General features: G+C 37.3%; 1 protein-coding gene across 4 annotated transcripts in view; it reads left to right on the forward strand.

The window, feature by feature from the left end:
• The window catches only part of RAB11FIP2 (RAB11 family interacting protein 2), a 32,785-nt gene extending 19,086 nt beyond the window's left edge, over positions 1–13,699 (forward strand). The window contains exons 4-6 of one of the 4 annotated variants that reach the window (XR_006168734.1): positions 5,448–5,556; positions 9,162–11,332; positions 11,959–13,699. Coding sequence is in view for 2 of the 4 variants with exons in the window: in XM_042818297.1 (XP_042674231.1) it covers positions 5,448–5,556; positions 9,162–9,389 (337 nt within the window). In the remaining 2 variants the exon portion in view is untranslated. Of the gene's footprint in view, positions 1–5,447; positions 5,557–9,161 lie in introns of all 4 variants that reach the window. The other 3 variants (XR_006168733.1, XM_042818297.1, XM_042818298.1) reach the window with 3 other exon arrangements.
• Positions 13,700–16,804: the final 3,105 nt, after the last annotated feature.

Consider the following 16,804-nt stretch of genomic DNA (forward strand, 5'->3'; position numbering starts at 1 on the left):
TAGATTGGGAACAAATGGCTTGCAGTAAAAGTGTATCTTACAAAGTTTGGGGTTTTTAGTGCAGTTAACTCTTGGCATGGGACGTCATAGTAATATTAAGAAAATGGAGTGATAGCAACACAAAATGATATTCTTTTTGTGTCCTCATGGGGTTACACAAACTCCAGAAGGCCTTGGAACACATCTTGACAGCAGGACAATTTATGTAGTGAAGTGTCTTAAGTGATGTTCCCCAGAATCTGATTGGGAAATAAATGGTAATGTGCTTGCTCCATGCTTGCTCAGCTGCCAGACATGACAGTCATTCGTTCTCAGAGTATAAAGTGATGTCTGCATTGCCAGACACAGCAGGCTAATAATATTCTACAGAAAAATAAGTTTCTGAATTTCATTAACTGTATGCAATTTTATTCATTTCTTTTTGTTTTTCTATTAGATTGCTAATAACTTAAACTGCATCCTAATATTTCAAGTTTCTGGTGTGTGTTGTGATAATCCAAAGAAAAAATCATAAGCAATATAATAAGAATCGTAAGTGCAAAGACCAAGAATTAGGAAGGGAAAGAATTCTTGGACTCTAATGGAAAATGATCATGGTACAGCTTTGCTCATTACCTGTACAGGTATTGCTTCTATTAAAGAGCAAGTTAGTACACTGGATATTTTCTCAGTATGTCAAGTTAACAAAGAAAATTTCAGTATTTTGAATATTAAGTATTTTATTTGAATATTCAGTATTTTGAATATTAAATGTTAATGTAAATTTCTTAGCTTTAATTTGTAATACCATACAATACAGTGATCGTATCACTACTGTGAGGAATGAAAGATAAGTAAAAAGCTTTTGCTCCTTAGGAAAATATGACTTCCATGCAGCATAGTGGAATCTGACTCCCATTCATTATGTTGTCAGAGTAAATGGTTCAGGCACTAAAAATGTTTAAATCAGTTATAGGAAAGATTTTTTTAAAGCATGGTTTTAATTTCTAGGCATTTAGAAGCTAAATATTTAAGCAGCCACAAGATCCAATGTTTGAATTTTTAACTACCATTCAGCTTCAGGAGACAAAATTACAAACTCCAGTTGTAAACTGGTGCTTGTGATACTTGAGCTACATTCAATCTTAAAAAAAGGTAACTCAGATGGTGATTTACCAGCCCAGTGCTCAGTGCTGTAGTGCTTCACCTTGGCACCTGAGCTGCTTCCCTGCACACCATTTCTGGTGTGTTTCCACTACACTGACATTTCTACACAGACTGCAGATAATCAGCTAGGAATGTAACTGCCTCATAAAGTCAGTGTTAGGAAAGAAGTGTGAGAGCTTCTTATTGTTCTAATGAAATGCATTTAACTAAGGAAAAGACAAGAAAGTAGAAAACAATATAGTTGTTATAGTAATGAAGTCATCATCCAAAACGCTGTACAGAATCAGTTATAATGTCTGTCCCCAATATAATTTTATACTAGATGTATTTCTCATTGCTTTTATTCCCCCAGCAACATGGTAGCAGGGAAGCATTCTCATCTCACGTACTAAAGTTGAAATCCAAGCTAGTAAACCCCAGAAATTCTAACGAGCTTTTACTGTTCAGTGAAAAATGTAAAGAAACAATTGTAATTAAAAAAAAATGGGTAGGATTTAGTTTGGTGAAAACATCTGATATGAAGGAACTCTTAAGGAAAATAATTGGATTCCCAGATGAGTGAAATGGGCGCATGACTAACTTCTGTGCTAGACCATGTAAGTCTGTTTCACCTCTGGTTGCTTAGAGGGTATGCAAAAGCTGAGTGGCTCACTTGGTCAACCACCTTATGATCTCAGTGCAGTTTGTTTTTCCAACCTCAGGCTTGCTGATGTGGTTTACCTCCTTGTATTAGTTCCTGAATTTCTTAAAGGTTCTCAGAGTGAATGAAAGTTTATTAGCTGAAAGAGAAGATCCGCAGAGCTTTTGGGACCTGAGACATGACCGAGAGGCACACGAGAGTGGTAATGGGCAACAGTAGGGAGGGAGAAAGGTTTCCCAACCTGTTTGGATTAGTAGAACAGACGGAAGGTCACTGGATTCCTTGAGTTGATTAAGGAAATGGTAGTAGGAAGGTGGACAAACTCTTCTCAGTGAGCAGGAAGAGGAGAGGACAAGCCAGTTTGTGTAGGTTGGCTGATACAGTCAGTGAGCAGGCACTAGGGTCGGATGTAACACCTGGGAGTTATACAGTGTTAATGAGGATGCATGAGCCAGAGAAACCCAGTTGGACTTCAGTTCTCAGGGGCAGTTGGCAGAATGTATTTGTTAGAAAAGAAACATCTTTTCAATTGTACACTGAGCAAGTTTAGTTCGGGCATAATTGAGAAACAGTAATTATAAAATCCCGCGATGCCAGATTTTTACAGTCACTTTTACAGTGAACTGCTCTCTAAAAACAAAAAGAATTTTTTTTCTCAAGCTGTGAACATATTTTTATTCTTCCATAGCAAAAGTTTCTTGCCAATTTATCAAGCCCTGGGGAAAAAACAGAGACAGGCCTATAACTAGGCTATGTGCTGGGATTGTAACACAGTTAAAAAATGACATGATTTTATATGGTTGCTTAGATTGATAAATTCAGAGTGCTCTTATGGAGTCAAGAAAAGGGCTCCTGGAAGAATCACAGAATCATAGAATTGCCTAGGTTGGGAAAGACCTTAAAGATTATCTCAAGTCCATCCACAGCCTAACCAAACTACCCTAACTCTAACAGCCCTCCGCTAAATCATGTCCCTGAGCACCACGTTTGTGCAGTTCATGTTCTGTAGTACTGGAGGTGTGTTTTCTGTAATCTATGTAAGTAATCAAATGATCAAGTCAAGCAATAACATCAGGGATGTATTGTTGAGATGAAATTTGAATTAAAAAAAAAATAACAAAAGGAACAAACCCTACTCATTAATTTCAATACACAGTATCTGCAACTCCCCCAACTGCATGCATTCATAATTTTACAGTATGCTCTTTCAAGGTATTACAGGGCTCTTGGACAGTGAGTTATGGGTGCAGCTGGGAGAGTCTGCAACGGCTCACGTTCACCTCGAGCTGGAGGAGCTGGCAGGAAACCCTGCGAGGCTCGGCGGGGCCGCAGAGCTCCCACGTTGGTTGGTTGGACAGGCTGACTTTAACATGCTGTATGCAATCCCAGCACCTGTTTCTTCCTGCCTCACTGAGAAGCAGTATATTTCTTCATATCTCTCTAAAATATGAGTATTCGTAGGGTTGGGGTTTTTATTGGTGAATATTTCATTCAGTAGTTTTTTGGGTTTTTTTTTTTGCAAGGATATTCAGATTACTTCATGTGAAATACACAGATGTGCTCTTTTGTAATTGCAGTTACAGCGTCCACAATGTTACAGAAGTGACTGCTGAGTTTTTAGATGAAAAAAAGATTAATCCATATTGCTAGTGATTTATATTTCTAATTTTCAAATGTAACTTTTCATAGTCAGAACTTTTCTTTTAAGCAGCTGCTGTGTAAGGGAGTCCTAGAACTTATTGCACAGAAAGTCATTCAGCGCAATGAAAGATTTTGCTTTTTTAACCTTTCAGAAGCTCACTCAGTTGAGCAGTCAGGCCGTATTATTCTATATCTTGTCTAACATGAGGAAACAGTCCCAAAAGAAAGATATCCCAAATTAACGCCACACTTCGTTAAATAGAGACATTCTTGGTTTTCACCAAGCTAATTTGATCCAGTTCAGTTAACTCTTTTTTTTTTTTTCTCGGATCACAAAAGGCAGCCATGAATGAAGCAAGTTCGTCATGTGTTTGACACATCAGTGTGAAACTAAAATGCAGACCGTGAGGGAGGGTTCCTGCCTTTTGCTTTTTAGACAAAACCCGATGAATGCAGCCCCTCATTCAAAACTATTCTCCAGCAAACTCCAGGCAGAGTGCTTCAGATCGCTGTTACAAACAGGTACAATGGGAGTTAGCCAGACCTCGAGTCTTCAGATGCCTTTTTATTCCTAGCTGTGACTGGTCATGTAATCCAATCTTCCTCTAATGTCCTCAGTCTAGCAGAAGGTTCTCTGGACTTCTGTATACAAGCAAAAGACTATTTTTGAAACAAAATAAAAGGACATAATAATAATAAAACAGCAGTTTGTATGTTATGTCTTCCATTTTTACGCCGTGAAATGTGTGGCTTATAATTTCGGATATCAAAGAGTGATGGACACAAGACACGTGCTTTTTACTTCAAGCCAACTTTAGAATTTGAAAACAAAGAAGTGTACAATTGGTGCTTTCCAGATTATTCTTTCTAGCATAGATTGCAGTATTTTTTTGCTAATTTGTTTTTATTCATGTATCAGCTTGTTGGCTATAGAATCAGTCATTAGTTTTAGGCCGATAAGATTCTCCAGCCTGAAAAATAGGAAAGAAATGAACTTCTGAATGGCTGTCATAGCATTCGTAGGAGCTTGTTACCAGTTTGGTGCAGCCAGGCACAGATCTGTTTTCTTGAAGCTCTCTCAGCAGAGATCATCTTTGACAGCCAATACATGCAACTTGAGTAAATGGTAGGTTTTGTGATGTGAAAGAATGACACCTACTATGGTGCTACCAGGGAAGTATTATTGGTGAATCATATCCAAATTCTGAGCGCATTCTCTCTGAGACTTAATTTTCTCTCAAAATTTGCTATAGCAAATACATGAGACATGGCAGCAATGTTTTTTGAGGAGACTTGCAAATAATTACATCAACTTCCATGGACAGTGTCTGTTTCTTGGGTCTGACACTTTGACAATGGCTGTTTTTATCAATATCTACTGCCATTTTTGCAGTTGAGGACGAAAATTATCTTCACACAACACAATCATGAAATAGCTTTGCTTTCCGAATTCGTGGGATAATCACTGAGTTTATAAAATAATAGCTTATTAACTCAATTATAGGCATAAAGCAAATGTGGTTAATACAAGGTAACTTTTTAGTTCTAACTGAACCTGGTGACCTCAGTGGAATTTCTCAAAGGAGAGAATTTTTCCTTTGGCAGCTTCCATGAAAGTTGGCAATGAATGTTAGCCTTTTTCTTGTTGTGTTTTTATTTTAACTACCTCATCCCAGAATCTATTCCCAGAATAATTCATATGAAGTATTTCTTTTATACTTAGAAGTATAAAATACGTCTAGAAATAATCAAATTGCTGGAGGAGCCCAATCTGTAACATCTTTATGCTGCTTACTCTGATTTTATGACAGGAGGATATCAAAAATTGTGGACGGAGAGTATACGAAAATTTCATCTAATTTCAAATATCGTCCTAGTTATTCAAAGTCTGACAAGTCAGGAAAATAAGTCACGATAAATACCTTGTGCAGCTAGTTCCCTCAGTTCGGTAGTAATTTCTAGTAGAAGTTTTGGTCAAATATGTGTGCACAGTTGATGTTTGTTTGTTTTTCCTCCGCAGTTTTAACGTGAATCCTTCTGGCACTGAGGACCTCAGGAAAACAATGGTGAGTTGTGAAGTGTTATGGAAAGCTATCAGCAAATACCAACTAACTGGTGCCCAGTACAATGTAAGCTAGGATTCTTTTTTAACTTCTTATAAGGAAATGCTTGTTGCTTGTTTGTTTTGTCTCTGGAGGTGTTCAAGGCCAGATTGGATGGGGCCCTGGGCAGCCTGGTCTAGTTTTAGGTGTAGAGGTTGGCAGCCCTGCCTGTTGCAGGGTGGTTGGAATGTGATGATCCTGGAAGTCCCTTCTAATCCAAGCCATTCTATGATTCTGTGATTTTGTCTTGCTTTCTATTCATATTTCCAGAAAATCTAATTGGAAAATAAGAAAACTGAAACAAACTTGGAAATAAAGAAGAGTTTTGTACTCAATGTGCAAAATATTTGGATAACCTCTAATATTACAATGTGGAAAAGAAAGGGAAAATTAGATCTATACAGGGAGAGCAACAAGAAACTCTGAGATCTATCTGCAGATAGCTCTAGAGAAATGCGGTCAGATGAGAGCCCTGCATTCGGCAGCTGTCCATTAGCCATCATCACAGGTGTTTTCTATTGCCAGGCTTTGAGATTGGAGGACTGCTTTTAGATGGCCAATCCAAATGGAAGTAATGAGCTGATACATGGCAGGATTCATCATAAAAATAATAAATGAGCAGCCTTGCAGAAAACACTTACAATAGAAATAAATACTAAAAGTTATTATTCAAAATATTCTTTTATTGTAAGAGTACCTAAAACTGTGTACTAGGAAGAAAAGACAAAACAAACTCCACAGATGGACTATGCAGCATCTTTGTTTGGAAGAAAATGTGGTCGTACTCAAAGTTATTCTGTGAATAGATCAAATCTTTAAAAGTGGGTTTGTTTTCAATCTTTACAATACATAGAAAACAAGTTTCACAGGGAAATAAGACTTTGTACTGTTTGCTTTTGCTGGTTTATGTAAATGTCTTTTAATAATATTTGATGTTATTATAAACACCCAAGTTTTTTTTAATGCAAGGAACTGGTGGGAGATGTCAGCGTGTATGAATGCTGCCTTTGATCAGATAGTAAACTGAATTCTACCAGGCGGTTACTTAATCTCTGACAAAACACAACATCAAAAAAACTGATTTAACTTTGCAGCTATTGTCTGTAAAGTAACCGTAATTACAGTTTCTGCGTGCTTGCAAATGTGCTACTGGAAATTGTGTAAATTATTGCTGGTAAAAGCGCATTTATAATTCTTTTAAGAAGTAATATGTGAGTTGTTTTATTTAAAGGATTTAAAGGTGATAAAAGAAATCCTTGATGATTTTTCTTTTGGAATAGCAGCTATTCTAAATGTCAGCTTGCAGGATTATGAGGGTGCTCATTTCATACAAAATACAAATTAGGAGAAGAAAATATATCACAACTGCAGTTTTGAATGAAACCATTTGAAATTTTTTTTTTAAATACTCCAGTTTGCTTTCTGAGGTGTTTGAAGTAATTTATTGTTAGGTTCTGCAATAATAGGCCTCAGCAATTCATTGCATTTTTTCCTTGCGCATCGCATTGAGTAATTATGTTTGTGTGTCTCCCACTCTGGTGCCAACACCTGTCTCTGACAGCACTGCTTAAATGGGAGCAGTAGCCAGTTGAAAGGGCAGCGTGAGCTCTTTAAGGCCTAATTAAGAACTGAAAGGAGGATGAAGTAAGTAGGACAAAAGATGTGAAAAGAGTATAGATTATATTCCCAGAGTAGAATTCCTCATTAAATATGGAGATGATCAGAGATTGCCAGGCCATCGCTTTGTCTGACTCCTCTTCCTCCATCTCCTCTGGCTGTCAGTCTGTGCCTCAACAGGGTCTTACAGCTGAGGCAATACACCTTTGCAAACTCATTATTTGCAACGTGTTCTTTAACACTTTACCATAAGATTAATGTATTATATTACATTTTTAGTATCTGTTTCTGTAAGTATATAGGCGTTTAAGTACCCTTTACTCAAACTGGACATTTAAAATCTTCCTTCCTTTAGCAGTATCTATTTCTAAATACGAAAAGCATTGTAGAATTTTCTTGTGTGTTTAATTTGATAAGTTATTCACACAGAAGATCACACAGAAGTAGCGAGCATATGTGTGGCAAAACATCTTTAAAGCATATGTATTGTACATGATTTTCCAGTAAACTTTATATAATGATTAAAAACATCATTGCATATTCTTTCCTCTTCCTTTGCCAAATCAGAAAATTAAGCAAACTCTGTATTTCATACATTGAAGTCTTAATTTATTTTCTAGTGTGTAAAAAAAAAAAAGAACCCTAAATCCCTAATTCTTTGAAGATAAAATTTAGCTTCCTTCTTATGGAAGAAAATGTGCTAAAAATAGAATGACCACAAAGTAAAGTTATTTCCTCTTCTCTACTTGTTGGAAATCAATTAGTAACCAATTTATGGATTTCATCAAGGTGAGCATTTTTGTAAAATGGCACTTATTGATCACGTCAAATGCTGTCACTTGATAATAGAAGTTCAAAATACTACATACACGTACATGAATGTGCTATGAAACATCTCGAATGCAGTGAGAAATCCTTAAAAGCACCTAATTTGAAGAGCTGCTATTAAAATCTAATTGATGGAGAGTGACTGATTGATCTGTGGTACTTCAGCATGTTTGCAGTGCTCCGTCTTTTCTTGCAAGGCTTTGCTGAAAACTCTGGGCACCTGCATATGTTCATGATTTGACATGCCAACGTGTCAGTATGGAGCTGTATGGGAAGAAGCAATCTTTTTCTAGATTATAAATTGCCAAATATTTCATTATCTGGTTACTGAAGATCTCAGCTGTATCTTCTTGACATAGAATAGGACATTATAGTGTTTTGGTTTGCCTCCTGACCTTTCTTACAGGGACCAATTTGCCCATTTTTGGTGATAACTGCATCCACAGCCATCAGAAATCAATAGCAAAACACTGCTGTTTCCTCTGCTGCTTTCTGTGCCCTTTCTGCTTTGTAGGCAGCAACGCAGCAAGGTGTTCTAGCAGTACACATTTCTGCCTTAAGTACTCTGGTCTTCTTAACTTCACCTGAAATGTAAAATTGGAAGCTGTAATGTATATTTCAGAGACCAAGGCCTGGCAAGCTGCTGGTGACTAAAAATAGAATATGAAAGACAGATGAGGGCTGATGTCATTTAAAGCTAAGTAAATGTTTTGCTATAATATTCTCTAAAGATGAGAACTCAGGAAAGTTACGGTAGGGCCGGAATTCTCAGGGCTCTTTTTCTGCTGTAATTAATGTTACCTTATTGTGGGTTTCCCAAAAGGTCCCACTAACAGTTTGCTGGGGTTACTGCTCAGATGTTCACAAAATGTGTGCACATCTTTCTGAGAACAGCGTTGGTTTTTTTTTCTGATGTGTTAGTGTGGGAAACATTTCAAACTGGGCAACGTATCGCCAGCTGTTTGCTCCGGGAGGGATATTGGAGGGAAAAGCTCTAGAGTGAAAAGAGAAGGAACATAATATAAGAAAAATGTCCTGTGTCAAGGTGTACATGAGAAATATATGAAAAGCAACCTGCCAACCTGTTCGGTTCTGAAAACTGATTAATTAAATCTGGTGGGTTTTGTTTCCTTTTCTTTTGTTTGTTTTCCTACCTGTTTATTTTTGTTCTTTTTTCCTACCTGTAGGATGGAAATCCTTTTGACGCCACTGCAGGATACCGGAACCTCACCTACGAGGAGGTTTTACAAGAGCTGCTGAAACATAAAGAGCAGCTTAAGAAGAAGGACAGCCATATTCGTGAACTGGAGGATTACATTGATAATCTTCTTGTACGAGTGATGGAAGAAACACCCAGTATTCTCAGAGTGCCATATGAACCTTCTCGAAAGGCTGGCAAATTCTCCAAAAGCTAAGATGGTGACACTTGGTGGGACTTTCTGCTGAGTACGGTAGTGGAAGGAAATAACATTTCAACGTTTTGACTTCTTTTCATTCCTTTTTGTTCTAAAAAAAATTCCAGACATTGGGAGGATGGGACTGTGGCGAAGTTTTTGGTGTTGCTATTTGACTTTTGGTTTTAATTCGAAACACTTGCAGGTACTGCCAAAATGGTACTTCATTGGGTTAGCTGAACAAGTTTGTTTATTTTTCCTTTTGGAGAACAACTTTAGCTGCAGCATATTTACTGTAGAGTAAATAACACACATGAATGCAGTGTCTGTGTCCACACTGTCCATGTAGCATCAGCTGGGATACCCTGTGCTTTTTTGAATGTTTTCTTGACTGATAATTAATATTATGCAAATATGTCAATTCTGGTATTATGGCATGCCATTAAGGCCACTGTTTTCAAGCCAGTGTAGAATCTAAGCGTGGCTTGTTGCAATGGAATGCAGTTTGTTTTACACACAGAGGAAAACAGTGATGCACAATCTTTACAGAGTAAATGCTGTACTGTATGCAGTATGCTTTTGTATGGCAATGTGAACAATACCATGCCATTTCACTAATGGCACATGTGGGAATGAGTTAATTTACACTTAAGTGCAGATTTTTTGTGTATAACGATTGAACTTTGGTGGCGAACTCATTACATGGGATTATTTTGCAGATCTTTTTGTATGAAGTTATTGCATGCTTTTTTTATGCATTAAAGTACTTTGAACAGTGTTAATAGAGTCAGAAGTAGGATGGAAGAAAAGTTGGAATAAGGTAAGAGTACTTTGTTCAGCCAAGGTCTGCTACAGTAAAAGTATAGGAGAAATGAACAGACTGAATTAAAAAGACATGGTAATTCTGAAAATGTAGAACTGACTGAATTTAAGGTTGAGTTTAACGTGATCTCTATCTCCTAGGTTTTTTTAAACTTATGAGAACAAAATATAAGCCTTTAGAAATAGGCTGTGTTGCTGAAACATGTCTAGGGGAAGAGGTTCAATTTAGTTTATTTTTTTAGAAAGGTTTGTATTCTTTATAAGTACTTTCAGTTCTCTTTGAGGCAAATGAAAGAATGTTGTACAAGTCTTCCTGATCATTTAATAATTGTAAGATGACAGATGAAAAGGATATCTGTTATTCAATAAAATGGCTAAATAAGGTGATAAACATATTAAGGCAAAATAGTGTAGGAGAAGAATCCTTACAATATTAATGTAGGTAGATTTTAATTTCCTTCATAAGAGCCTCAGTTGGATTTTCTATTGCTGTGAAACAGTAAGAAACTAGTAGAACAAAAAAAAAAGGTACAGATAATATTTTAGATTTGGATTTTAAAAGAATGACTGTCTTTTCACCTCTTCTTTCTACGCCTGATCTGTTTTCTTACATAACGACAGTAATAGCTGTTTTGAGAAAGAAAAAAGCATAACATTCCTCTTTTTTTTCATGCTGCAAAAAATCTGTTTTTTTGTTTTTAAAGCCACAAAGATTATCTTAAATAACTATTATCTGGAAGAGATGAAATGGATCTACTGTCTGAATACTTTTGACAATGTTAGCTTTATATGACAGCAAAGGAATATACTTCTTAGACAAAAAATAATTTGGTACAATCATTCCCACATTTCATTTTCTTACTTTTTATTCTTTTCTCCTTCTTTTCGCGCTCATTTTTTTATTTTCTCCCATTTTTAGGAGCTATCTCCCAAACCCCTAATGTTAAACTTCATGCAGTTTGAGCATTCTCAGCCCTGTGTTGGGATCCACCAGTGCAGGTCATTTTGCCTGGACGAAGCCTCAGTCATTTGAGACAAAGAAACAGGCCCACTTCATCAAGTGATTTCTCCATTGACAGCCAAAAGATTTATCAAGTTCTGTATCTTGTAAACCACATGAATGTCTTTCTGACCCACTTAAGGTCTGTATGACTGTAAATTTGCTGTAATATATTCGAAGTGCCAAAGGTTATATACAAGTTATGGTACATTTACTGTTGGAAGTTAGTTTTGCACTCATTTTTATTTCCTAATTACACCAAGATGTATTTCAGATACGCAGTATTTCCATGCAAGTTCTTGAACATTTTTCCATGTTTGGCTAAGGCAAGTGGTTTTCTCATATTGTTAACGGGGAGGAGTTGTGCAATTGTCTTGAATTCAACAGTCATTTTCAAACTGACTGGTACACGTGAGGCAGTGTGTAGTATCCATAACGATTAAACCATACACACCAGTGGGGTTTAACAAGTAAATACACTCCAATGACTTTTCACTTGCAAGCCAACTTATAATTATTAAAATGAAACTCTACTATATTTAGCACCTCTGAAATCACTCCTTTTAGAATGTAAATGTAGAATATCAAACTGCATAATTGACTAAAAGCAGATCGTTTGACATATTTGCATACCGACCACGATAAGCAGATTAAAGGTAGCGAAAAGATCAATTTTTGTGCATTAGTGAAGAAATTTAGTGAAGCTTTGAATGCGCTATCTCGTCTTTATCTGATCTGTGGGGGAATAAATGCACCTTTTGTTTCCAGCAGTGTATCAAGAGAGAGAGGAGAACGACAAATGCAATTTAGGAAAGGGTGAAGTTACCAGAAGGGACGGGAATTTCAACTCTGAATTTTTATATGGAGTTCTTATGGCTAAAGATATAAGCTCTTCTAGGGCAATTTTGGAAAAATTGCACACCTGTCATTTTCTGCTTAAAATGAAAATTTTAACATTTTTCTACATTTTTGAGACTGTTTTTGAAGTACACCTTCATCCCACCTGTATTTGATGGAGCATGCAGCTTTCAAATGAAAACATTTCAAACGGAGTGATTTATATGCTGAAAACAAAGTAAGTTCTGTTTCTCCAGTAGGACAAAACTGTAAATTCTCCGACAGATCATTTAAAAATTATAATAACTTGCCACTTACAATTAGTCTTTCTTGCCCTCTGAAATGTAGGGATGAGAACTTGGGGCACATTATTTTGGTCTCTTCTGTCAAAAGTAAGAATGAAAGTTCATCCGTGCACACCCTGTACTTGAAAATTCTCCTTTCAAACATCTCTGCTCATAGCAATGTACTTTCCTTACTTCAGAGAACAAATATCAAGGCTGTATTTTAGTTTTGTAAGTAACATTTACTTTCTACCGTCCTGGAAGGATGTTTAATATTTATATATGTTACCTCGTGCTGCTGTATTTTATGTTTAGCTTGGTTTTCCACCTACTAATGAATGTAGCATTCTCCCTAGATTATACATAGCTACATTTATTGCTGTTGGCTCTGTATCAAGAACTATTTGTAACTTTCCAGCTGTGAAAATGTTGCCTTGCATTTAGAAAGGCTTTATGATGTGGGGACCTAATGAAACTCAGGCTCATTAGGTACTAGTCTGCATTTCTTTCTCTAGAGGATGCCCTTTCTTAGATGCATCTAAAAACAACTGTTGTCTTAATATGTTTACTGCTGCACTGGAGGCTTATTTACACTTCCAGCTTTAAAGAAAAAATATTGTCCTATATTAAGTATGTAAAGTATGCTTTTTTGCTGTTTATGTATCCATTACTGTTGCTGATATGATAGAGTTGTTAGCTCTGTGATTTTAAAATGGTGATATGTGAAGCATGTTACCTAACTTCCTCTCTTTGAAGTCCGTGATGAAGGATAATAGTGCTGCTGCATTCATGATGCTAGATGTAAGGGTCTGTCAGCACCTTCAGTTTGAGACACTATTTTCAGGAATTTATAACTTCTAAATCTGCATACAGGCACTGGAAGTATTTAATATGCAATAGGTAGCACTTTAATCTGTTTATGAAGGGTTTTGAGATTTGTTTCTGTTGGAAAAAGTCACAACCTCCTGTAGCATAGAGAGCGTTTACTTTGCCTTTCACAATTTGTTCATCAGCCACTGTATATTACAAGTGATAGAGCCATTCCTATTCATCTTAGAAGCTTCCAGGTGTCTTGTGTTACGATATGCTGTAAAAAACTGAAGATCCAGGTTATATAGGAAGTCTGTAAAAGATTCTACCTTAGGGGTTAATTTTGTCTTGTGCAATCAATGGTACTTTGTCTACATTTAATAATGGTACAGAATCACAACTATATGCACATGTGAGAACTGTAAACCTAGGATGCATGAAAAAACTTTATTTTTGTTTCATTATTGCAACTTCAGCTCTTTAATTTGATTACAATGTTATCTCAGTATTTTAATTTCTGTCCATTAAAACAATATTGCATGTCTAACACTAATAAAGCACCACAGTGCACTACCACAGTACTGTTTGAGTTGTGATCTTAATCTGCATATGCAAAAAATGTAACTTCTAAGTTCCACTTCCATATGTGTTTGCAAGAACCATGCTTTTGAGAGTGTCAGCCTTAGAGAATGCTGTTTCCTTAAGGCTGATAAACTGAATGTTAAATACAGGGCAGCAAACAAAGGAAGCCTCTGCTCTCTTCAGTAGTTGTTAGGATAGCAGGTGCTCAGGAGGAGAATTTTAGGTGTAATTCAGCGAGTCCCTTGAGGAGGCTTGAATTTTGGTTGGATGCAGCTCCTTTTCTTGCTCTGGCAGCATGGCGGAATCCTTTGTCGTATTACTATGGGCTTGACAAGAGGCTTAGAAAGGGTTCTTCCCTTTCAGGATTCATGAAAGAGGATGGTTGTTGCAAATGAGAGTCAAATTTTGAGATGTATGTGTACTTACACATGCTTGGTTCTGCAGATCTCCATCACCTATGTTACCCCATTCTTTCTGGCTATGCAGCTTTCTTAATGGGTGAGCGGACAAGGAATGAGGATGGAGAAGGAAGGGAGGTTTCTGGAAGCACCGTGCTGCGTACTGAAAGGCAGTTTCCATCTGTAATTCGCAGATGGTGACTTCATTCTCAGGTCCATTGCCCATCTGAAAATGGATCCAATGCTATTTCTGTGCTTCAGAAGCGTGATGTTGCTTAGTTGATACCAACTGTACTTCTATTGACAGGTAAGATCCCAGCTTGATTAGGTAGCTTCCCATTTTCCCAGCATGGACTTGGTTTTCGAGTTTTTACTACTTAACATTTCTAATCCATGATAACAGTATTTCAAGGATATTTTAAATATAAGCTAACAGTTAAAAAGCAATTGTAATACCTAGACGTAAACAAAGAGGAACCATTAAAAACAATTTGTCTCTCTTCAGATATATAAATATTAAACTTATTTAGTTAATTCTTTATGGAAATGTACAGACTAAAAGTCAGGATTTCATTTTCTTATTTTGTTTAATCTGTTGTTAGGGGAGTGCTGTGCAAGGTCTGGCTGAAGCTCACTTGGGATACATTGCCCTTTTGTATAGCACTGGATGTGTTAGTAAAGCTATAAATAATGATGATGAAGAACAAATCTCATCTCTCATTCCACATTAATAAATTAAACGTTGGATTATTTTGTATTAGTGCCGTTTTGTGGGAGAGGAGTAAGACTATCTTTTAAAGGAAGCTGTAACTCTCTTGTCTGTTCTGTATATTGAATAGCGATGATGGAAGACTACCACGCTCAGCACAGTCCAAGTGAGGACATTGTCTGTGCAGTGCTTATGTAAGTATCAGTACATTCCATCCTGTGTACCAGTGTCTAGTCTGCAGAGATTTTTGTAGTGGGTTTACAATGGAATTTATAGCATAGAATCCTATAATTGTTTGAGTTGGAAGAGACATTTAAAGGCCAACGGATCCAACTCCCCTGCAGTGAACACTGATGTCTACAGCTCCATCAGGTCCTCAGAGCCCCATCCAGATCACTCCCTCAACCTGCTGACCATGCTTCTAATGCAGCCCAGGCAGCAGCCCATGTGGCAACATAGATCAGGCTTTGATATTCACGACAGAGAAGTACTGTCCATAGCTAAATGCTGGCAAGTTTAAAAGTAAGCTTCTTAAAATCTTCTGGGCACGTTATATTTAAACAAAGCCCAACATTTCAAAGGGAAGGAACTTCCTTGGGATGGTCCTTTGCTTCAGACTTAGAAGCAGGATGTTTGGTGGTTGCTATGTGGCTGTCCCCTGAGGACACCCAAGGTCAGGCTGGATGGGGCTCTGAGCACCTGATGGAGCCACGGGTGTCCCTGCTCACTGAATGGGGAGTTGGAGCAGATGGCCTTTAAATGTCCTTTCCAATTCATGATTCTATGAGTCTATGATTCTATATATCTGCTGTGTGGTGAAGAGAACCAAATAGAAGGAATGTTGGGTAGATTTCACTGCTGAAAGAAAAAAAAAAGGAAAAAAAAAGCCCGCAACACAGAAACAACCCAACAACAGGAAGCTGAAGTTGGTAGGACAGGATTCTGATTTTAAAGGCTCTGTTTGCCCAGCATGCAGTAGATTCTTTTTGTAATAGGATGCTTTGTTCACTTCTCCTTTGCAAGCAGGATCAGTGTCAGGGTGAAACACATTAAAGAAAAGGAAAAAGAAAATGGGAGTTCAACAGATGGGTTAGCTACCGTTAGGTGTGAGGCAGATGTCAGGCAGAAGCCAAGAGCTTCAGGCTCTTGTCACCTCTGCTCTTTCAGTCCTTCTGACATTGTAGCATTAACTTTAAGGATTAAACTAAGCGCTTCCATTGGAAAGTAGAAAGTGCCTGAGGAAATGCAGTGCCTGCAGCACGTGGCTGCACAGGTTGCCTCTCTTGTTATTGGGGTGTGTGTCTGGCACAGGGCCTCGTGGAGACCACAAGGAAAATGCCGAAATGTGTCATGCCACCTCTTTCTCTAAATGATTCATTTGGAGCCTTCCGAGGTGATGAATGTCTCCTTCTCCAATAACTTGCTGCTTACATTATGAATTCCTTGAAAATTGACTCCCTGGGACATCTTTACAGAAAACATCAAGCGTCTCCATTTAAATTTAATGAATATGATGTCATTTGCCAAGGGCTTCTACAACACATTATGAAAATCTGCCCCTTTGGGGCCAGAGGTTTGTCTAAAAAGCCAGGAGCCTCATGGCATCCTTGGAGAACCGCTCCCAACTCTCCAGCTATGAGTGTTTTCTTTTTCCTAATAAGAAGTTTTCTCCCATTAAAGCAGCTTATTACATAAGCTTACAATTCATAGCTTAAATATATTTTGCTAACTGTGGACTACTTGGTGTATTTTTAAAGAACGCAGAAGCACAACATACAAAATGGCAACTGTTTTTTTAAAAGATTCTCCTGCACAGCAATTGTATTTCAATAAGCATTCTTCAATGCACTGTTTTTAAGGAGGGTTTACATGTTGTTGTCAAGGAAGTCATTAAACTTGTGTAACAGCAAGCAATTTGAAGTCTTTATGCAATTTATAGTTTTGATTCCTTTTAGATATGTGCTACAATATTTTAGGATTCAAAAGTTACCATA

The sequence above is a fragment of the Centrocercus urophasianus genome, unplaced genomic scaffold, assembly GCF_019232065.1.
Source record: "Centrocercus urophasianus isolate 14NV4802_14NV808 unplaced genomic scaffold, USGS_Curo_1.0 seq_17, whole genome shotgun sequence".
Lineage (NCBI taxonomy): Eukaryota > Metazoa > Chordata > Aves > Galliformes > Phasianidae > Centrocercus > Centrocercus urophasianus.